The 24,250-nt window shown below is 41.3% G+C and overlaps 1 protein-coding gene across 2 annotated transcripts in view; it reads left to right on the forward strand.

The window, feature by feature from the left end:
• Positions 1-24,250, forward strand: part of LOC140360523 (fibroblast growth factor 13-like) — a 59,327-nt gene that overhangs the window by 10,214 nt on the left and 24,863 nt on the right. The window contains exons 1-2 of one of the 2 annotated variants that reach the window (XM_072445761.1): positions 12,555-12,943; positions 14,650-14,760. In XM_072445761.1, the coding sequence (XP_072301862.1) occupies positions 12,742-12,943; positions 14,650-14,760 (313 nt within the window). In that variant the 5' untranslated portion in view covers positions 12,555-12,741. Of the gene's footprint in view, positions 1-12,554; positions 12,944-14,649; positions 14,761-24,250 lie in introns of those variants that run through there. The other variant, XM_072445762.1, reaches the window with a different exon arrangement.

Here is a 24,250-nt window from a genome sequence, read left to right on the forward strand (position 1 = left end):
ACAGACCTGTGCCAGACCAGAAAACAGCTGCGACACCAACGTCTCAAAACTACAATTGCGTTGACATGAAAATTTTATTATTTTTTACAGTAATAAACTTGTGTTTTCGCATCATTCTTGTGGGATCAAAACAAGTATCGAGTTTGATGATATTTTCCCTCAGAATCTTTCTAATAAGACCAAGAAAGAAACATCAGCAAATTAAAATACTATTATTATTACAATAGTTTGATTCACTCGTTTTGGGGTGTTTTAACACCATTCAATGTGTTATTTAATTAATATAAGTTTGACCTTTCATGTAAAATATGCAGTGATGAATTTGAGATGTATTAAAATTATGCTGAAGCTGATGGACAATATTGAACATACCATTTATATCCACAAGAGGGCAGTATAAGAGGTAAATATAGTCTTTGTCCCTCACTAATCAAGCAAATGTCCAAATGTCCCATTGTTTTTTGAGATTTGGAGAGATGCAAAATTTAAAAGTCCATCGTTTATTGAAAAAAATATGTATTAAACTGGCATTTAACCCGGCACGAGAATTGTGTGGTCTTCTGAAAGTCTTTTATTATTTTTTATTATATAAGCTATATATTGTATATGTTATATTGTTGTTAATTTGTAGTTATTTGATGTTTACCTATTTATTAAAGATCATTTTCATTATCTATTTGACCTCTGCATGTTTTGCACTCTGTGCAGTACTTTGGAGACGTTGTGTAATGTGCTTTACAAATAAAGTTGGATTGGACTGCAAATGAAAAAAGTTATGTTTTCAATGTCTTTCGATGAAGGGTATGCGCTAATATTCCTGCACTTTTGTGATTCATTTGACAAACATTTCAACTTTTTCTCATGATTAAACCACAACTAATATGTTTGAACAGGGTTGACATAATGTCGTCTGACTATTGTTATCGGAATCCTCAAAAGAAAACATTTAGATTTTTTATTTTTGTGAATATCACCCTCTAACCAAGATGTTATTTCCCCCATTTTATTTAAATTTCATGAACCTTTTGGATGTCCCTGACGCTTTTACTTGATGTTCATTGTTTTAATTTCCCAGGATGCCTCTTGCCACAGCAGATTCCTCTGCTTGTGTCCATCTGTATTAAAGTGTGTAACGCGTTAATCCCCTCCATAGTGCCCCCTACGGGAAGCAGCCCGTCAGCGCCGCTCTGTTAAAGCCTGATAATGAGGACAATAATGTGGACTGAGGCTGGAGTCTGAATAAACAGTGTTGTCTGTAACTTCCTGCTGCTGTAATGCTGCTTAATGTGACCACACCAGGGCCATTAGCCGTTTGCTGAATTCTGCTGTTTTCAATTATAGCCATAAAGCTCACGTTTCTCCATGTTTTTCTCTCCCGTCTTTAACTCTTTAGTGCCGGATTTTAAAGCACCACACGAGTAGAATCTGGCTGTTCTGCTAAACGGGGCTGAACTGTTTTATGGTAAATTGCAAGTACCTATATTGTTAGTTTTGCTCTTAATAATACTTTTTAGGGCTACAACTAACAATTATTTTATTTATTTATTAGTTTAGCATTAATTCTTTCGATTTATTGATTTGTTTAGAATGCGATTTGTCCCCTTGAATATCAGATTTGTAATAAATTTGACCCAGAAGAAGCTAAAGTCATGTTTCTTGTGGAGTATCTAAATACACTAAATGTAAGTAGTTGAAGTAGTGCGAGTCCTAAACCTTTTTTCTCAACACGTGGTGGGGTTTTTTAGTCTCCCAGATAACGATTATTCAAATGCTAAATTAGTTGATGATTACCTCAATAATTAGTCAGCAATACATTGATTAACCTGTTTCAGCCCTACTTCTTTTAAACGCGTCCTGGAGCATTAAACATTTGAGGGAAAGCTGAACATATTGACTGCAAAACACGAATCGCAAGCATTTTAGACAATTTTTTGCAGGAATCTAAGCTAAAAGCATTTTGTGTTTAGTTGGACACTTCTATTATATGATTGCAGTCATTTCAATATGAGCCACTCAGATATTGATTTGATTTGGTGTTATTCTTGTGGCCCCACAGCTAAGATGATTGCCATAAAAATAAACTGTATTTTTGGGGCCTAAACATCTACTTTTTCTTGTATTAGTGAAGCATTCTTTGTTAATGTAGAAACCCTAGAATACGAAACGTCTACGACTCATTATAGATACTAACCCACTCATTCAGCGTTTTATTCATAGCAGCTCATGTTTTTGATGATATTGTACATTTAGAAAAGGTTTAACTCTTGCTTTCAGGTTAATGTGTCAGTTATAAAGTAATACTGCTCGAGCCTAAACGGAAATGTAAAGTATGTGGTGCAAGGATTCCTCTCTCTAACCACTACATTATCATCGTCTTTAACCCACAATCACTTACGCCTACAGTTTGTTAAAGACTTATAAAGCAACATCTCCTTGAATCCCTCTCTTTTGTGATTCCGTCCATCACATAAATCACAGGTTACGACGCAGCACCAGGGAAAATAGCCTCTGTGGATTGAAAACTTTGTATTGTTTTTAAATTGATTGTCTCCTAGTGTGCCCAGAACATTCAGGGGAGATCCGGTGGGGCGTGCTCGTCTTTACAAGTCTAAATGATGAGGCTTGTTGCTGTCGTTGATGTTTTCGTGTCTAGCCTGACATAAACTAGTTTTGACAGTCAATAAAGTTTTTTTCTTATCTTAATAAATGCGCAGTCACTATAAACAACTAATACATCCACGTTACACAGTTTTATGAATGATTTTGTACTGGATTTTGAACGGTTAGCCCCGCCCGCTTAGTGTCATCTCTCATTTTGACCCACGACAGACGGACTGGGACGGTCACAGTCATTTGTATCCACACGGTTTTCATCCAACAACATGCCTGCCTCCAATAATATCACGACGTTGTGATATATGCAGTAATTGAGATATTGCACGTACTACTCTATAATACATCACTGTTTTAAATGCAACAAATGCATATTCATAACAGTATTTATTTGGTAAATCCCCACATGCTAATTCTGTTTATGAAATACACTTAGTTAAAATGCCAACTGTACTATGTAAATAAGTTTACTTTCTCTAAATAAGCGACTCATTTGCAGTGCTGCCACAACAGAGTTTTGTGAAATCTACAAAAACATGTGGCGATATTTCATTAGAGCAGCTGGTGTAAAAACATTAAGTGCTTGCATATGGTTCTCATCCAACAAATGCCTTTTAGAATCTATGACTAAAACTAGAAGAAATAAGAAAGTTAGGTAACCAGGACCAAATAAACATGTACTTTGGTCAATATATATACATTTTTACAACTAGATCTCAACTTCATTCAACTTCACTTTACTCAGTACACCTCTGCTCTGTCTATTTCAGACTTCAGACATTAATGTGTTTGTGTCTGTGGAATATACATTAGTGCGAGCGGCCTTTTAGTGAGTAAGAGCTCTGTGATTCCTTATTTTTGCATTCCCTCTGCTGCTGTGTTACCTTAAATACATCGAATAACTACAAGACAGATTTACACCCATCCTCACCTTGTTTCCCTGGTTGAGTTTGGGACGTCCCACTGCCTCCGCCTTTCCCTCCTGTTGTTGCCGGATCAGCGGGGCCTCAGCATGAATCATTAATGATCGCTTCCAACAGCGTAATGGCCTCTAATGTTCTGTAATGATCTCACGCCCCTAATGCATCTGTGCCGTGGAGAATACTCAGAACTTAGGAAGTTCTTTTCCTTTTTTTTCTCTCTCTCGTTTTTTTGTTTTTAAACCTGGAGATGCGCAGGGCAGGAAACAGCGGGTCCCACAGCAGACGGCTCCAGAGTGCCTCGAACGCACCATGAGTTTCCCCATGCGTAGATCCACTTCAGGTAGGAACTAAAAAAGCTGGACAAAAACATTGGAGAAGCAGATGTTAGGGTCAGTGATGGTGTGGGGTTTTGTCGGGGAGTTGTTGATCGTTAGAAGTGCAGATGTTTGTTGTTCAAATGAAGGTCAAACGGCATAAATGTTGACAAAACATTCTAATATATGCTGTTGCTAGCAGCTATCGTTGTTAGTGGTATTCATGTGTCCCTCCCTATAGAAGGTCCAGTAGGTGTCAAATTCTTCTTTTAATGTTGCTGAAGATATGAAACAGGATATGTTGATTTATTCTTTTTTCACTAATGGTTGTTGAGTGTTGCCTGAATACTATATATAACGTAATATAGTGTACACATCAACAAGAAAGTGTGTAACTGAAGAGGTGGCCGCAGTTGATTTCTCTCATATTAGAATGTTCACGCACTGTCTTTAAGGCTGAACGTTCCCTAAGTGCAGAGAAAAACTGTTAAATGCTTAACTGATACACTAAGTTTTGTATGTAGTGCATGTAGCTGTGAACTGCATTAGGTTGTCAGGTTACCTTTTTTTTGGTATATACAATTAGTACAATTCATGTTCTGAAGCATGATAACTTCTGCTAATGGGTGTAGCTCATAATAGCATTCTTGCACAAAAAGTTTTCCTATGTCCAATATGTCCAGTGTTATTGGACAACAAAGTTTCAGATTTGAAAAGCGTTTTATGGTCGTTTTAAATTAGATTCCCAAACTTTAAGGCCATATTGACTGACCCAATATAAGGTTGCTAAAGGAATTTGCTAATGCTAATTCAGGAGCTGTCCATGGTGCTAATACTTCTAACACGATATGTAGAGCTAGTTCTGTTATCATAACAGAAGTAGACAGCATGTTAAAAATAGACCAAGTGCATTATTTGCTGCTACTGACTTTTGTCTGTTTGTGTCCGAGGAGCTGTCCCTGGTGCTGAAAGCTGTGTCCGCCAGTCCTGTGTAAAGAGTATTTAGTTGCTATTTGGCTTCAGGTGTTGGAATTTTAGAAACACAAACACAAAATAGGCTAATCTATCTGTCTATTGTTAAAAGTCCACGGGTGCTGTCCATGGTTCTTAAAGTGTATTGGCCAATATCCCTTTTGTGGCAATATATATTTCAGTCTTTCTAAAACTATAGTGGTTTTATATCCTTCAGTGAACTTCCAAGAACTTCAAACACAATGATTATAATTAAAAGTACATATGTGACTGGCTGCTGATGAATAAATTGTTTTGTTGGCTGAACATGACTGAGCTGCGCCTCCTCTGGGACCTTCTCTAATCCTGTTATGGTTTAAATCCATGTCGGACTGCAGGGCACTCCCTCACAACATCTAAGACCCACACAGTCCCATTAAAAGTGCTCTTAATCCAGCGTCCATTCACGAGTGAGATTAGTGTCTTCTTATTATACTTTGACTGTATCATGTTCACTTTGGCCCCTGAAGAGTTCAAACTGTGATTGAAACTATCTGGAAAGATGATCAACCAGATAAATTAAGATGATCAAACCTGATAAATTAAGAAATATAACAAAAAAGAGGAAGAGCTGAACTACAGGAAGACAATATAAACTTTCTGAATATAGAACCTCATTTCAAAGTGTGGCGTTATGCTTCACTGATAAACATGATACCAGATTACTTAAGTGACTATCATCGATGACAAAAGTCCAATACATTGTCATTGTTTCACCAAAATTCGTCCTGGTAAGCCTTAGTAACCTTTTAGTATCAAGCCTTTTCATTTGATACTGGAATTAAGTAGTGTAACAACCCTCATGTACATTGGGGAATCCATATATATGCAATGATTGTGTACATTATATTATTTCAACGGTCACCCTTGTTTGCAGTACTTTACAGTAACACAAGGGGGCACTTCAAAACCTGGCGTTCTCCTTTACCTCACGCCACCTTTCTAAGATGTGATACTATCTATTACAACTCCGTTTGATATAAATAAAACCACAAATATATCTTTCCCAGTGCAGACGGTTCGATGCTTTATGGAGGAAACGCTGTTAAGTACGTCGTTCCCATTTAGTTCTGTTTTGTTGTTTGCCCTTGTATTGATCTTTGTATTGACTGAGCCATTTTCTGTAACATCCAAATGTGTTCCTGCCTTGATTTAGGACGCGAAGGTCCTGCCGCTCTCTTTGACTTTGGTGCTACCTATAGTTTCAACGTTTGATTTGTTTTTGTCCACGTCTTACATGTTAATATTGCTTTGTGGCCGTTGCTTTCAAGCCTACGCTGCAGACATCATGAATGAAAGATGAAGACCTACTTCTCAGTCTATGCATTTTGCCCGGATCACATGAACGACTTTTCTTTTTTAAAACCTGGCGTCGACACAGAGAGAGTGAATAATAGGTGAGAATAACAAAAGTAAAGCGGGCGGGTCTTATGTAAGGTGCAGGCTGTAGCTGCCAGAAGAACTGATGCAGAGAATAGCAACGTTACAACACGAAACATCCTGGAGTTAAAACGCTCAAGACAGTGGTCAACTTGAGCCTATGAAAGGGTTGGAAAATGTGTTACAATTGTACGGAACTTGAAGTATAAATAGTGAAGTCATAAATGTATGTGTATATGTTATTTATTACTATATTGATTTATGTTTTACAATTTATTTTAAGTATTATTATTACTTACTATGAAATGTCGTTTCCTTTTCACTTAGTATCACACTTAGTTCTGTTATTGCTCTAGATTATATTAATTATTGCCCTACTACTTCCAAGTATGTATTTCAGTTTACTCTTGTGTTTGTTTGTTTGTTTTTTGCATATATACAAGACTATTTAGAAATTAATTTGTCCATTAACTCTGGCTTTAAGTCCGACTCAATGTGCCAATCGATGCCGTATTGATGCAAGGTTTCCAGACGCGAGGTAGAAGTGAAGAATATTAACAAGGACAAGATGCAGCCGATGCAACTTTACCTTCATTTTGTAAAAGATATGGAAAAATAACTGATAACTGATGAAATATGATGGTTACTTTTACTTCAAAAATACATGAATCAAGGGAAAGTAATGAATATAATAAATGCTTTGAATATTTATAAGTGTCAGGAAGAACATTTATTATTTATTATATTTCCTACTTCAGTACATGCTACTTACTGCAATGAGTATTATTACTGCTATTTTTTACTATTTTTACTGCTACTGCGACATAATACTAAGAAAAGTAGATATGTTTTCTGAGTAAATGTAATTATATGAGCAGTACAAGGAACGAGATGAAGTTGATTTGAAAGTAGCAATGTTAAGAATATTTGTCTTATTCATAACTGTGATTATTCAGGTCACAATTAAATGACAAAAACTAAAAAAATATATATTTATTGTGGCTATTTTAGATGCAAAAGTTAGTCATTTTCAATTCAATCTACTTAAAAAAAAAATGGAAAAAAAATAAGTAAACCTAAAGTGTTTTTTCAATCTGACTGTTGAGCTTTTGAGCATTGAAGTATTAATTAAAGTCATGTCATTTAATAAACGTTGTACTATTTCCTTGTACAGAGTAAAGTCCTGTTTGTGTTGTTTATTGTAAAAGCAGCGACTTGTGAAATAATATTGAGTGCTGCGTGTTATGAACCATGTATTTGGAGAAATTGGCTGCAGTTCCTTTCTGAAGTTGCTAAAATAATCTTTGGTGTCCAGAGCGCTGTAGACTTCAGTATCGATGTGTCAGCGTTTTTTGCTCCAGTGGTTTTAAGAGCACACATGAACAGGAGGATAACCTTGAGAAGAAATACAGGTGTGGCTGAGGTTGAAGCATTTTTCACTCCGCGTTTCATTTTCAGGTGAAATTGGACGATATCTATAAAGGTCGGATTGTTTTCAGAGGGAACTCAATCTCAAACACTTTTAAATGTGGCGTTGGTTTATAACACGTGACTTATTGCTCACAAAATTGTGTTATGTTAGGTCTGTTGAGTTACTTTTTTCATTTTTTGTGGTAATAAAGAAATGTGTTTTTAGGTGAAAACCCGAAAAATAACACATTTACATTTAAGAATCACAAACATTTTAGACTCGATTTCCACACTAAGGAAAAGGCTTGATACTTGATACTGACAACCACGCTCTTTTTTTAATACAACATGTGTTTCAATACAATGGGACAATAAACAATTATATAATTTAGCACAATAAAAGGGTGGACCATAATTCTGTAATTCTGTCAAATCTGAATAATCACCAACAAATATAAACGCCCTTAAACCAACAGATTGTGCAGATAAAAGCTCCCTATCCATGACACTCTCTAATAGATCATTATAGTAAAATTAGAAATATGAATATATATTTTTAAACTATCAGCAGTTTTAACAATTATCATGATATCATCGTTAATCACATTTATTTTGTCCGTGATGATTGTGACACGCCTAAAAAACTGTTTCTTTACTTGTATCATGTGCATTTACATACATGAGTTCTGACGTAACTAAAAAATATTCTAAAACTATTACGGAAAAGTGATTGGCAGTGATTTTGTCTGTATCAATACCTGTTCAAATCAGTATCTCTTTTTTGGTACAGGACTAAGGATTCATTAGTATCGATTTGTTGAAACCCCGAGTCCAACCACAAGAGGTCAGCACATCCCACCTGTGGATTTGTCCTCTGGAGACACAGTGGGTTTGGCTCGTGTCCATCATCAATTTGACCAAGTGTGGACAAAGTCTGTTCTAGTTTACATGTAACTATGACATGCAGCTTCATGGTTATTAATGAAATGCAATAAATCACATCTGATTCAAATAGAGTGAATATTCATGCCTTGTATTTATGTAACATCTTTCCAAACGCTCAAAGCATTTTACATTGCATTTTTCATTCAGATCAAAGCGCACATTCTTATAAGCGGGACAGGTGGGTGAAGTGTCTTGCTCAAGGACAACTGTTATAATTTATGGGTGTCAAATAATCTGCTATATTTTTGACAATAACAATAAGCAGGAATCACACTGTCCACATTGTGTCTGCTGAGTTTAAGGATTCACTGACCTGTAGTTGATTAACGAGTTTGTGGCTGCTACTTAGAGAATCGAAGCAAATATATATGTGTTTTAATACGTTTAGTGTAGTTTCTGTAATTTATTTACCGAAACAGTGGCTGCACGTGGTGAAAGGGTTAGTGCTCGTCCACCTGAGCCACCCTCTTTTGCTCTGGCCACAAAGGGAATTTATTGAGCTTTTAACTAAAACATATCTTGACCCAGGGGTGGATGAAAGTGACAAAAATTATTATTGTTATATATATATTTTTTGCATGATCTCTTAAACAATATTCAGACAATATTTTGACTGCATCTGGAATATGCTCAAACGTACCACGTAGTTGAGGTTCAAGTGTCGCACAAAAAGTAAATGGACCATAACATTAGCCACAAAGGTGACGAAATATGACTTTATGCTTTTGTTTGGCAGATTACACTCGATGTTTCTGTCTCGTTTTGCATTCATGTTCTATAGTTTAATTTATAGACAATCAATATTCAAATTTTGCATATCTTCAAAGCAATGTTCTCATTCTCATGCAAACTGACTTGTGTATCCCATGGTTACACACACGTCTTTCCCCAGAGATGTTGAACCTCATCACGGCTGTTGTGGAAACTCCAGAGCCAAAATCAAACCATAACTGAATGAGGGACAGCTCTCCACCATGTTTCATGTTCAAACCGTGTGCCAAGGCAACACTGCTGTGACTTGTTTTGCCTGGTGCATCTTAAAAATGTACGATTTGAGTTCACATTTTACTGGATTCACACATGGATTAGATTGATAACTTTATACTTAGCGTGTCCTGAACATCACCACTGCCAAATTTGAAGAAGCATAGAGACACGGACATCATTTGCCATATTATATACCTTTTTTTAACCAAAATGTCATGATTCAGTGATGTTGTGTTGTGCTGTTGTCTCTTTTCAACCAAAAAAAAGTGTTCTACGACACAAAACAGGTTCAAAAGCACTGGTGTATCTCATGCTAACACACACTCCTCCTTCTCCAGAGCAGCTCCACACGTCTCAAAGTCTTACCTGTAACTCCAGCTCGTCCAGTCACCCAAAGGTCAGAGGTGCCACTTCGCTGCCTACGTCTCGCTCTTCTCTGTCCATCACTTCCCTCTCTCTCACTCTCTCTTTCACGCTCTCTCACTTCTGTCATTTACTGCATCCTCCTGCTCTCCATCGATTTTACTTTCCTTTCTTTTCCTTTTTTTTCCGCTCCTCCACACGGCGCCATGTGAAGTCAGAGAGACATCCCATTGCTCCGTTGCCGTGTCTGGCTTCCCTTTCAAACAGCGAGTTATCGGAGGAAAAACCAAACTCACAGTTGCCATGCAGCTCTGTGGAAAGCCGCGTATCCTGTATTCACAGCTGCACATCCGCTCTCCTGTGGGGGAAGCCTGTGGTCAAACAACACGCATTAAATCCCCTTCACTCCCTCTCGCCTGTCTTAGCGGTTTGCCTCGTGCTGTTTTAATGCAAAGGTCTCATGGAGGGAAAACCCACAGCTCGTCCAGAGCAGCAGCAGCAGCCGATGCAGCAAAATGAGAGCCCCTCCTTTCACCACCGCTCTTTCACCATCACACTTAAAAGATCCCTTCTGTCCAGACCTAAATATACCTTTCATTATTCACTTTATGCCTCTTCACTCCCTCCTCTTTGTTTCTTGTTGGGCTTCGTTGCATTTGCAGGGGCTAGGCATGTGCCAGATGCTTCCACGGGCTTAACACAAACAGCAGCACAACTTGTTCCTATGTAAAGCATCGGAGGCATTAATGATTCAGAGGAGATATCAACAAAAGACTTGCACAGATTTTGAAACGCTCCAGCTGCTTTTCTCTGAGCAGTGTGCACATACATCTGGCGTTATTGTATTTAAATGTTAATGAAAGCATGAAGTCACAACTCTAGTTTAGTCAGGCTGAGTCAGATCACGTACAGTGTGTGGTAATATCATCTTTGCTACAATTATGGTAGGAAACAGTAGGACCTAATTGGTTTTGACTGGTTGTCTGAACAATTAAGAATTCCATGACTCATGATGCCATTTTGACAAATCTTTTCTGGAAAGGTCAATAAAACAACAACATAGATGTTCCATTTTGTTACGGATGCACATTTCTGTTTACACGGCTTGTGACTTACCAGCCACAAGGGGTCAGTAAAATAATGGTTTCTGGCTCACTGTGAGCATTTACCCCATAATTAGAACATCTCTTGGATCAAAATCTTGGATCAGTCTTGCAAGATATAAGCATTGTCCCCTTGTGCTCAAGCATAGCTAAGTTTCCTTGACCTTGTTGACCTTTGATGCATAAGGTCCACAGGTCTTGGAAAAGGTTAGCACCTTTGACAAATCTTATTATGAATGACCTACGGTTAAACTGCCTAAACAAATCAAAGCCCAGAGTTAAAGATGGCTGATGTGACTTTTCAGTTGAAAGCTGCTCTTTGTGAATCGAATACAAGTTGTTGTTTTCAGGTGTAATTTGATGTATAAACCTGCTGCCCTCAGGTGTTTCTGCTCGATCAATGCACTCACAGCGACTAAACTGAGGAGATGTGACTGTTGTCTTGGTCTAAACAGTGAAGAGCCCTCGGCAAAAACAAACTGCTTTGGGTTGAGAAGCTGTAATGTATTTGTGCTCCTTTGGGAAGAAACATGCAACAAACACATGGTGACAGTATTCCACCTGCTCTTTATTTCTACAGTTTCAAGTGCAACAGTCTGTTTGAGCTGAAAATATGAATGTATGACAGCGGGTTTATTCTGACTATTGGCTTTAAGGTGTCATTTTCCATTCATTTTTCTGATGGAAAACAGGCTCGTGGGTCGGACCTGAGGTGAAATATGCCAATGCAGAAGTGTCAATCAGGAGGTTATTATCAGGCTGTGATGTGTGCATGGGGCCCATCACTGCGGTCTGCCGGGGCTGTTTGACGTACGAGGCTCCTGGCTCTGCACACGTCTATAACCACGACTTTCACCCGGTGATTTATCTCAGGACCGACGCCTGCTCCGCGTGACACGTCTGAGATTGATGTCCCATAACGTGACCACGTCCCGCGCACAAATACTCAATATCTCATTTTCCCCGCCATCTCTTTCCATCACCCACACGCACGTGCACGTGTGTGCACGCACATGTTGGCACGCTCATGCACGCGCACACAGTGCACTTTCATTCATTCACCTGAAGCCCCCCCCCCCCCCCCCCCCCCCCCCCCCATCAGCCCGCACATTTAAATAACATGCCACGTGGGCTGCGGGCTACAGGTGCTCCCTCCCTCTCTCCCTCGCGCAGCCTCTTCACGTCCACGTCCACGTACACCTCCTCCTCTTCATCTCCGGGGCGGGCAGCAGCGCTGCAGCACTTTTATGAACGACACGGCTCATGCTCCACGGCTCTCTCGGGCACCAGCTCCGCACGCACTGTTTCATTGACAAACCCTCCGCGCGGAGCCGCTTCTGCTGCATTTGTGTCACAGACACGAAGAGGAGACGCGGCTCTGAGGCAGAGGCAGCTGCAGTAAGCGGGGACCAGGTGTAGAACCCGGACCGGATCAACGTGTCTCCCTCACGTGCTCTCCCGGGACAGGCTCGAGAGGGGGCAGCTCCCGGACCCCTGCTTGGGGGGGGGGGGGGGGGGGGGGGGGGGGGGCCTTGTGGATTTGTTTAAAGGACTTCCATGAACCGGACGCACCGATGGAGGAGACCGAGACTGCAGGGGCGACTGCGTGTCTGATGCGAACTGAACAGTGGGTGGCATAGACCCCCGCCCTGCGACCCTCTGTCCCCGCCGTAGCCTGCGCGCAGCGGCAACATGTCCCGGGCAGCGGCCATCGCCAGCTCGCTCATCCGCCAGAAGCGGCAGGCGCGGGAGCGTGAGAAGCAGAACCAGTGCCGCGGCAGCAGCAGCCCCAGCAACAGCAAAGGCGCCAACGACAAGCCAAGCAAACTCAATGTGTTCTCACGGGTCAAACTGTTCGGCTCCAGGAAGAAACGGAAGAGGAAGCGACCTCCAGGTTTGACTCAGGCCAAGATCAGAGCAGGACCATCTCAGTCTCAACATCATCATCTCCTCTGCTCATCTGTCTCCTGGGCTGCTCCACATCTGTCCATGAGCCTCCACACTGTCTCCATCAGATCCTTGTGTGTCTCCTCTCTCCATCGCCTCCTCCATCAGCTCTGTCCCCCGCTGACACCCCTCAGAGCAGCTCTGGGTCTGGGTCTCAGCAGCTCTGGGTCTCAGGTTCTCAGCAACTCTGGTTCTCAGCAACTCTGGGTCTCAGCAGCTCAGAGTCTCAGCAGCTCAGAGTCTCAGCAGCTCTGGGTCTCAGCAGCTCTGGGTCTCAGCAGCTCTGGGTCTCAGCAGCTCAGAGTCTCAGCAGCTCTGGGTCTCAGCAGCTCTGGGTCTCAGCAGCTCAGAGTCTCAGCAGCTCAGAGTCTCAGCAGCTCAGAGTCTCAGCAGCTCTGGGTCTCAGCAGCTCTGGGTCTCAGCAGCTCAGAGTCTCAGCAGCTCTGGGTCTCAGCAGCTCTGGGTCTCAGCAGCTCAGAGTCTCAGCAGCTCTGGGTCTCAGCAGCTCTGGGTCTCAGCAGCTCAGGTTCTCAGCAGCTCTGGGTCTCAGCATCTCAGCTGCTCTGGGTCAAGTTCTCAGCAGCTCAGAGTCTCAGCAGCTCTGGGTCTCAGCAGCTCTGGGTCTCAGCAGCTCAGAGTCTCAGCAGCTCAGGTTCTCAGCAGCTCTGGGTCTCAGCAGCTCAGGTTCTCAGCAGCTCAGTGTCCCAGCAGCTCTAGGTCTCAGCAGCTCAGGCTCTCAGCAGCTCTGGGTCTCAGCAGCTCTGGGTCTCAGCATCTCAGCTGCTCTGGGTCAAGTTCTCAGCAGCTTAGAGTCTCAGCAGCTCAGGTTCTCAGCAGCTCTGGGTCTCAGCAGCTCAGTGTCCCAGCAGCTCTAGGTCTCAGCAGCTCAGGCTCTCAGCAGCTCTAGGTCTCAGCAGCTCAGGCTCTCAGCAGCTCTGGGTCTCAGCAGCTCTGGGTCTCAGCATCTCAGCTGCTCTGGGTCAAGTTCTCAGCAGCTTAGAGTCTCAGCAGCTCAGGTTCTCAGCAGCTCTGGGTCTCAGCAGCTCAGGTTCTCAGCAGCTCAGTGTCCCAGCAGCTCTAGGTCTCAGCAGCTCAGGCTCTCAGCAGCTCTAGGTCTCAGCAGCTCAGGTTCTCAGCAGCTCAGGCTCTCAGCAGCTCAGTGTCCCAGCAGCTCTAGGTCTCAGCAGCTCAGGCTCTCAGCAGCTCTAGGTCTCAGCAGCTCAGGGTCTCAGCAGCTCAGGCTCTCAGCAGATCTGGGTCTCAGCAGCTCAGAGTCTCAGCAGCTCCGGTCCTCAGCAGCTCTAGGTCTCAGCAGCTCTGGGTCTCAGCAGCTCTGGGTCTCAGCGTCTCAGCATCTCTGGGTCTCAGCATCTCTGGGTCTCAGCAGCTCAGAGTCTCAGCAGCTCTGGGTCTCAGCATCTCTGGGTCTCAGCATCTCTGGGTCTCAGCAGCTCAGAGTCTCAGCAGCTCTGGGTCTCAGCAGCTCAGAGTCTCAGCAGCTCAGAGTCTCAGCAGCTCAGAGTCTCAGCAGCTCAGAGTCTCAGCAGCTCTGGGTCTCAGCATCTCTGGGTCTCAGCATCTCTGGGGCTGGTTCTCGTGCAACACTCGCTCTCCTCTGTATCCGTGCCTGACTCCGCTCCTGTTTCCCCCCAGAGCCCCAGCTGAAGGGGATAGTGACCAGGCTTTCCAGTCGACAGGGTTTCCAGCTGCAGATGCAACCGGACGGCACCGTAGACGGCACCAAGGACGAGGACAGCACCTACGGTAAATCTGCCTCTCAGCGTTTCACACACGAACACCAAAAAACACACGATCAGCCGCTCATCTCACGATGGGACGTCACAGCGAGCGCGGATTTTAGAGCGTCAATGTTTTCAAGTTGCCCAAAGTGTCACTGAAATATGATTTTTTTGTCATAAAACTTAAATATTTCCAATTTACCTTTGTCTTGCAGTGATAAGTATTTTTACATTGTTTTTATGCAGTGTTTCAGTTATGGCTGAAGTGAAACGATAGTGTGTCGGTTTTAACAAGACCAGATAAGCAACATAAGACTGTATTTCAAGTATCAATTGCAGCACTAAGTCATGTTGTACTTACTATGTAACTACACACTTACAAAACAAATAAAGTGTGATCAGATGCCTGTGAAAAGCTCATTAGAAGATCGCGACACAAGTGCAGTAAGATCACAGCTTTCCTCCTTCAAAGCTTTCCTAAACGCTGCTCTGGCGTTCCAACAATCTTGCACAAACAGACGGCATAAATTTCCGTTAAAGTTTTCCTTCAAAGCGACGCCAAGCAGCATTTCAGCAGATTGGCCCGCGTGCCATTTCATCCAGACGCCGAAAAACCTTTAGCGCTTGTAAATCATAGCGGAAACATCATTCACACGGGGCAGAAAATAAAAGAGCCGGTTTTGTTTTTTTTGGAGATAATTGTATTGGGTCAGCGTTACGTTGGCCCTCGGAGTGCGCTGCTTTCAGATCAGATGAACGTCGTGGAAGTCGTCTCAGAAGCACGTCTGGGTTGATTTGATTGTAATCCTGAATCTAATTTCAAGACCGGGGAAAATTGCAAGGAAACCCGGGGCGCTCAAGTGCACGAGCAAACATTTTGTGCCAATGCAAGCTAAACCAGAGCTTTAGGGCTGTTTCCTATAGTTTTGAGGAAGCTAGTGAATTTATTTTTGCACGAAATTGTCAAGGCTGTAATGAAACAAATGAATATCTTTGTCGGTTCAAATTACTTCAGAAATGAGCTGCGCGAATCGAACAAAGTCACAATTTGAGCCGGCACAATGATCAGATCGCAAAGGTTTATTTTAATTTAGGTATTGGATTGTCCTCCGTAAAGAACAAAAGAAAAGCTGACATTTGTTTTCATGTGTCAAGCCAAATTATCTTGAAAACAGTAAAAAAATATACCGTTGTTCAATTTAGAGCTGATTCATTTAAGTTGTTGGAGCAATCTAAACGCGTCAAATACTGAAATCCTTGTTATTATTTTAAATTCACACCATTTTAACCCATTCTAAATGTATTTCAATATTACTCATTAAAGAGACAACATTCAATTGCATTTGTGTTTGGTTAATGCTTATTGTTCGATCAAGGGTGATATGTTTTTATGATTACAATGACGATATTCACACGATATTGTAACTATGCATTAAGAACGTGCTCAAATCTGCCTGTAAATGTCTTGGTTGAGGCTCAAGTTTTACACAGAACATGAACGTAGCATAAAAAGGGCAGAAATATCACATTATAGCCTCGTTTGGGAAATTCATCTATATATTTTGTGCTCATTTTAATCCTTTAATTGTAGACCTTATACTCGCTATTGTATTGTAACGATTGCAATATTATGCCTTTCTTTGTTGTTGACATACCTCCCACCTCCACGTTGGATATAAATTAAACTTGACTATTACTAGCTACACCTCCATCCTAAGCCTTACATAATATTGCTGTATGATCGCTGTAACCGTGCACGATATTCTCTTCTTAGACATTCCTTTTTAAATTGCCAGATGTTATTTTGTTCGTTTAATTTGCAAACAGCCGGGTGTTGACAGACCCGTGGAGACTGGCTGTTAATGGGATTCTTCGCAGTACAACACCGGATCCCCCCCCCACCCCCTGAATGATTGAAGATGGTGGTACAACTTACATATAATCAATTTAGCGCTATCGTCCCCCATGAGCGCTATCGTCGCCGCGCGCTCACACATGTGATGGATACGGCTAATTCGATTACGTGGCGGCGTCCCGGGCTCGATCACTCTCGGCTCGGTGCACAGTTGGTGTCGAACGTCTCCGCTCGTTCGTCTCTGTTACCTTCCCCGGCCACCAACTTTTGTGCGCAAAGGCAAAGCAGAGAGAAAAGATCGTGAGGATGTGTTTGTGCTTTTTGAAGAGAGCAGAGGTTCTCAAGCTACGGGGCACGTACGGTAATACTTGGGGACGGTTCGGTTCGGGAAAAGGTTTCTTCAGGCGGTTCTCCGTTTTAGCAATTGACCGTTTAATACACACTATCTTGTCTCTTGATTGGTGCAAAGCCCTTCAAATGTCACATGACTTAACTCATCTTTACCTGGTTAAGACTTGGTTTGGTTCATGGCATTAAATGACTTACTATTTCACCTGGTTTAGTGCTGGTTTGGACCTGGTTTAGTCCAGAATTAGTTCTAGTCTAGTTTAGGTTTAGTTGATGTTTAGTTGAGGTTTAGTTCTAGTTTAGTTGACGTTTCGTTCTGGTTTAGCTGAGGTTTAGATCATGTTTAGTTTACGTTTAGTTCTTGTTTTGTTGAGGTTTAGTTAATGTTTAGTTCTAGATTAGTTTAGGTTTAGTTCGAGTTTAGTTCATGTTTAGTTGATTTTTACTTCTTGTTTAGTTAAGGTTTAGTTCTTGTTTAGTTTTATTTGAGGCTTAGTTCATGTTTGTTACAGTTTAGTTCTTGTTTAGTTGAGGTTTAGGTCTAGTTTAGTTTTGGTTATGTTCTAGTTATGTTGAGGTCTAGTTCATGTTTAGTTTAGGTTTAGTTCTAGTTTAGTTTATATTTAGTTTGAGTTTAGTTTAGGTTTAGTTCTAGTTTAGTTTAGGTTAGTTCGAGTTTAGTTCTTGTTTAGTTCTTGTTTAGTTCTTGTTTAGTTGAGGTTTAGTTCATGCTTAGTTGAGGTTTAGTTCTAGTTTAGTTGAGGTTTAGTTCATGCTTAGTTGAGGTTTAGTTCTAGTTTAGTTGAGGTTTAGTTCTGGTTTAGTTGAGGTTTGGTTCTGGTTCAGTTGCAGTTCAGTTCTTGTTCAATTGAGGTTTAGTTCTAGTTTAGTTGAGGTTTAGTTCTGGTTTAGTTGCAGTTTAGTTCTTGTTTAGTTGAGGTTTAGTTCATGCTTAGTTGAGGTTTAGTTCTGGTTTAGTTGAGGTTTAGTTCTAGTTTAGTTGAGGTTTAGTTCTGGTTTAGTTGAGGTTTAGTTCTAGTTTAGTTGAGGTTTAGTTCTGGTTTAGTTGAGGTTTAGTTCTAGTTTAGTTGAGGTTTAGTTCTAGTTTAGTTGAGGTAGAGTTCTTGTTCTTGTTTAGTTCTTATTTTGTCCTATTTCACAAGTATGTTTAGTGTAAAAGTGTTTAATTGGCCTGGACTTGTGCAGCATCATATTCTTTACATTGAGTCACAGTGAGAATCCTATAGAAACTGAACTTTCAAAATGCAGATATTTGGCCCTGTTTTGGGTAAATACGGTGCATCTGTCATTACTGAGCCAAACAAAAACTGGCACAAAGCTCAACCTTTTCTTTGTCAGATGAATGTGTGTTTGATCAAACACGGGCTTCAGCTTCTTGTTTCTAGGCACCATTTTCAGCTCTTTTCACCGTTCAAAACATTTATGAGATCAAATGTTCCGCCTCATACAAATGAATGGTGAAGCCGCTCCCCATAATAAAGTACATAAAAGGATAGAACCTCTTTCATTATTTCTACATACATTGAAGTCATTTGTGTGGAGTTTGCATGTTCTCCCCGTGTCTGTGTTGTCTTCCTCTGGATTCTCCGGTGCTGCTGTATCATGATACTTTTAAACGACATAAATTCATAATAAATTGCTGAGTTCTACTCTTATTAACCCGCTGACTGCTGCATTAAGGCTGAATCTGTTGGGTCGAAAAGGTCCATTATTCATAGGTCAGTTGTTTTCTGATATTAAGCGCAATTAAGAAATATCCATGTATCATTGTATTGAGGTACGTGTTATATCAGGAAGTACCAGGCAATACACAGCCCTAATGCCTAGAATGCAAAAGCTCTAATATTTTTGTTTTGAATTGTTAATTGCAACATTTTCATTACTCTAAAACAAGAACATGGGCCGTAATGTACCAAAAATATGAATATTACAATTTTCTTTGAGCCAGGTCATGGTTTTGATCACGATTCCTATGCAATATCTCTCTTTATATTGCCTTGAAGAAGTAAATAAAGTCATCTGCGTCTTATGAAAGTTCACGCCTCATCGCAGTTGATTTCATCCACCTGTCACTCACTCAGAGTATTGCTGAGGCTGAACAATAGAGCTGCACCAAACATAAAATAAGTGAACCACATTATGGTGATTTTATACTACCACCATATTTCAATTTTTATCCCCGCTCTGCCCCGTCCGCTCACAGACTCCCACCCGCCATCTGAAATTATGACATCATATTCTGGAGAAAGTCTTAAACAAAGCATCTTTCTTTGTTGGGCTGAGAATAATTCCAATTATTTCAGTACTTAAAGATGACCTTTTTAACCCTTTTTACAAGCCGTGAACCGTTCTGACAGAATTGGACGACGATATGGATTGTCACCTTTATCATGAAAGGATTCCACACGCGAGAGCAGCCGGGCGTGACTCTGCTGTGATTGGACTGATCCATGTGATCTCCACACTGGGCTCAGTCATTACAGGGAACATCACAGCAATGCGGGACGGGACTGTCAGGCGGCTGCAATCATTATGTCCGTGTCACAGAGAAGTGTAAATAACTGTTCGGCTTGTGCCCTGAAAGCAATAATAGACAAAATGAGAAGGTATTGTCCAAAATGGCTCTGAATAATGTGTGTTTTGCCTTTTTAACCTCCATCGCCTCTTTCATGTTGGAATCCCACTAAAGCGCTGTGTTGTGCATATTAATCTGTAATAATGCCGAACGCGGCTGAAGAATCTGAGAGGCAGCAAACCTCGAGGCCCCATCGCTCAGGCTCAGGGCCCTAATAGTAAACAAGGCTGCCAAAGTCGACCATTTACTGACCACTTTTTCCCAAAGTTAACATTGTTTTACGTGAAAGACGCTCCCAAATACCTTAAACATTACAGAGTGGCGCACAACCTTAAAGTGCCTATGACCTGTTGTACATATAGATTGCAGTTTCACACCGATTGAGCAGGTATTTGTGGAGAAAAAAATCAAAAATATGTAGAAAATGACAGGAAGTGACATCACACTAGGGACACTCATTTCAGTCAAAGTCTATGCATAATTCACACAAAAAAAAACACTTTTTTGACTCTAAACATTAATTCAACAAAATATAGTCGCTCTCATATATTATAATTTGTCCAATTTGAAAAATGGCAACATTCGATGAGATTTGCCCAGTGTTTGCTGGGTAATTTCCTTGTGTGACGTCATCAATTACAAACAGGAAGTGAAATTATAAACTGCATTTTTGTTCAACGAGTCGCCCGACCTGTCAGAGGCACTTGAAATGCAGGCAAAGCACGTTTATTTGTAAAGCACAGTTCGTACACGAGGCAATTCAAAGTGCTTTACACGACAGGAAAAATGCATTAAAATCACAAAACAGTTAAAGACATGAAAGTGAAGAGTGCAAACGAAATCCTTTCAGTACGTGACAGTTAAAGAGACCAGAAAACATGAAATGACTCTTATGCTTCGAGCTCTTTGATTGCCTTATTCTCAGTGTCTCCTTGTACTTTAATCTTTAATGTTATAGGCCTATTTATAATGCCAACGTTTATGTGAATGTTTCATCTTTTTTTCTGATTGACGCATTTCCGGATTAGCATGTAATGATTTCTCCTGCAAAGTCAGTCTTTAATAAATCAAAATCTAAAATCTTTTTAAAACTATGCAAGCAGAGCAGAGACAACGCAAAGCTAGTGGATTTCAGATTAAAAATGTATATTTGAAGTGCTTCGCTCAACAGCAAAACAATGATCCTTTTGAAATGAGGTTCATCACCTTAAATAACCTTTAACAGACGGATAAAGAAGTGTAGTTAAGTTGCTTCTTCCGAGTAAACGAATGAGAACGGGCGTGTGGCTAGAGGTGACTCCTGACAGTGCCTGCGACGTCGGGTCCTGTAGATCTGAGCAGACGGTATGCAGTCGTCCTCTCTGTTTCCTGTGGAGGATTCAGGTCACATTGCACATTTACAGTAAACACACTCTTTAATGAGCACTAAACTTTGACAGAAGACTGAACCTTGAACTTATTCCAGGCTAATTAAAGAACCCGGTTATTTCTGAATGTTTGCTGCGGCCTAAACCAGCAGGTGTGCTAACTTAATAATGAACAACAAGGAGACGGGACATTCTGTAGTTGTTGTTGTTGTTGTTGTTTTGAGCATTGTGACCATTTCAATTGTAATTTCGCTTTGGTTGCAGCCTGATGCTTCTCCTGTTCTATCCATTTGTCCGGACTTATAACGGGCACAAAGAACACTCCATACTGTCATCTTTGACTTGGTTTAGGGCTGAAACGAGTTACGGTATTTTCCGGATTATGAGTCGCACCATTTTACATCGTTTTGGCCGGGGTGTGACTTATATGTGATATTATTAGTTATTTTCACACTGGCAACCACAAGAGGGCGCTCTCGGCTCTAAGCGACGCAGAAGAAGAATCTGCACTTCCTCTTCCTCTGGAGTTTGTGGAGTTGTTTAGAAGTGACACAGAGGAAGAAGAATTCAGTGGATTTAGTGATTTGGGGTAAAAGTGATGCTTTGGTAAACTTGTTAGCATGTTCTTTATGCTATAGTTATCTGAATAACTGTTCATATGTTACATTAACATACCAGACACTTACCACAGTTCTGTCTGTGCGTCATGTAGCTGAAGGTTTTAGCGTTAGCATACGTACACCTATTCACCATGTTCTCTCATCTGTTATTATTTTAAATTGCATTTCAAGATTAAATGTCTGTTCTTAAATTTCCCCCCAAAATGCGACTTATGTAAGTTTTTTACTTTTCTATTATGCATTTTTTGGCCGTTGCGATTTTTACTCCGGAGCGACTTATAAACCGGAAAATACGGTAATCGAATAACGCAACTAAGTGGTTATCGAAATTGTCAACTAATTTAGTATCTGGTCTATTCACTACTACAAAACATGCCATGTGACGAGAGAAGAGATTCTTCCACTACATCATTATGACATAGGAAATGCTCAGATTTGTTTGTTTTTGATAATAAACCTATTTCGTCTGTTGCTATACTCGATCACCATGTACTCAAGCGACACCACTTCTGCTTGATCTGGGTCGAAGCCAGAAAAAATCTAAATTTCCTGGACATTTTGTGGTCCAAACTACTAATCGATTTATTGAAAGAGGAATCATTAGAGTAATCAATTAGCAAAGATAGATGCAGCCTTAACTGGATGATCTGAACACTGTGATTAGTATTCTGGTGCGTGGCGCTTAAACTGGGACTAGAATCTATTTTTTGACAAACAAGATACAGAACTAAACGTATCGACGACCTCACAACGTGCGTTTCGTTAATGTGCATTTCACCGTGTTTTTAAAAAAAGTTTGATTGTGACTTTACGGCCATTTTGTTGAAGCCACAAATTGAATGCGATGGGACAAAGTTGAAGGACCAAGATCCAATTAAAATCCTGCCTCGTTGATCTTTATTACAGCACTTCTGGCGTCCCAATCACAGACACCAGACAGAAACTGTACACAGTCGCTGGCTCATTAAAAAGCGGTAATTTTGGACACGTTTTAGACCATTTTCAGCTTTAATTTGACATCCACCTTCACAGTGCAGCGCGTCATTCAGGGAGAAGCGCGTTGAGGGCGTCGACGTGGGCCTCAAACTTGGTCGAGTTTCTCAAGCTTCCGTGAATCCGACCGTTTCTGTCCCGTTTTGACTGAAGTGATTGCCGCGCTGACCACAGACGTTTTCATTCGACCTAGACTGACAAGCGTGACAAGATAAGGGTGAAACCATTTTGCTCCCAGAGAAATCAAAGGGCAACATTTAAGGGAATATAACTGAAATAATGGGGGAAGATATGAGGCTGTGTGGAGGAACTTTAGAGTTTGGTTTGTCAGATATTTAGAGGATAATCTATACGAACAAAATGTGAAAAACTGGATGTAAATGCCCTCTTCTACTTCTACTTTCAACCCATTCATATTATACAAAGTGGGTCGATTGGTGTCAAATGTTCAACGCTCATGTGCACCAACAAGTCAACAACGCACCTCGATAACGGCTCTCTGTAAGGAACTTTTATATGGATAAATGTCCCAGCATGCCCTGTCCTCAGGCCCTCCATCTTGGCAAGGAAAAACTACAAGACCCTGTGGGAAAACTTAGAAACCTGGATGAGAACCACAGTGAAGACGAGATCCTACTCACACTGAGGGACAGGCTGTGGATGGACCAGGGCCGACGTGGACCAGAACCACTCTGGAGGAGAGACAGTTCATCCAGGCAGATTCCGAGCCGTTCATCCAGAGTAGGGAGTGCTCCTCCAGACAGTTTGATCAGTGCCAGTGGCTCTCTCTCTCTCTCCTCACAGCGAGAAAGTTGTTGGTTTGAGTGGACATTTTTGTGTGGTGTTTGCATGTTTCTACCTGTGTCTGGTTGGGTTTCCTCCACGCCCTGGTTACCCCGTCAACCCCAAAACATGTACAACAGGGACTCCTCCAGCTACAGTGGTCCTGACTGGACCTGGAGCTGGGTCCTTTAGTGCTGGAGGGCGGCTGCTCTCTGCTGCTGACAGGTCACCCCAGCGGCAGGGAAAGGATCAAAGGCAGTGAGGGATTAATAAAATATACATAACTGTACCTTAACTAACACAAAAAGAAGACATATTTTGTTCCTCTGCTCCGTACTTTATTGACAGAAGATTAGCTTTTGACCTTCTCGATTAAAAGACCCAAACGTATTATTGCCCATTAGAAATCATACAATAATTACACAATAGTCAAAGTCCTCCAGCTGAGATAGTCCTGAGAAAAAAAACCTTGCACAAGATCTGAAGTGGCATTGAAGGATAAGTGACGGTATTTCATTGAGAAAATTGTCTTATTGCATGTGTGTAGTTTGTTTTGCACAAAAAACAACGTAGAACTATTTTCCTTTTCGGAGTTGACGTAGTGTGACTTGCTTTGCTAATGAGGCCAAGCAAGAAGCCGCGGAGCGCTACTGTATACGGCCGGAGCTTATACGAGGACAAAATCAGGCCTCAACTTTTTCAGCTGCATCAAGTGACTCAGAGCCCTTTTTAGATGAGCATATTATTAGACTGTGTACTTGGGTGCATTTGGAGATTGGGGTTTCCATCCAAGCAAATATAATGACGCTGGGAGACGAATAAATGAGCTAAGTCAAGAAGTTGTAATGGGACGCTGTTACTAAACAACACCGAAGTCATTTGAGCAGACTAAATAAACACGTTGTAAGCACTCGCAGACGGTTCAGCCCTGATGGTAAAGTTAGATGGAGGTC

The sequence above is a fragment of the Eucyclogobius newberryi genome, unplaced genomic scaffold, assembly GCF_026437365.1.
Source record: "Eucyclogobius newberryi isolate DKJ021-1_F unplaced genomic scaffold, fEucNew1.0.hap1 SCAF_15, whole genome shotgun sequence".
Taxonomy (NCBI): domain Eukaryota; kingdom Metazoa; phylum Chordata; class Actinopteri; order Gobiiformes; family Gobiidae; genus Eucyclogobius; species Eucyclogobius newberryi.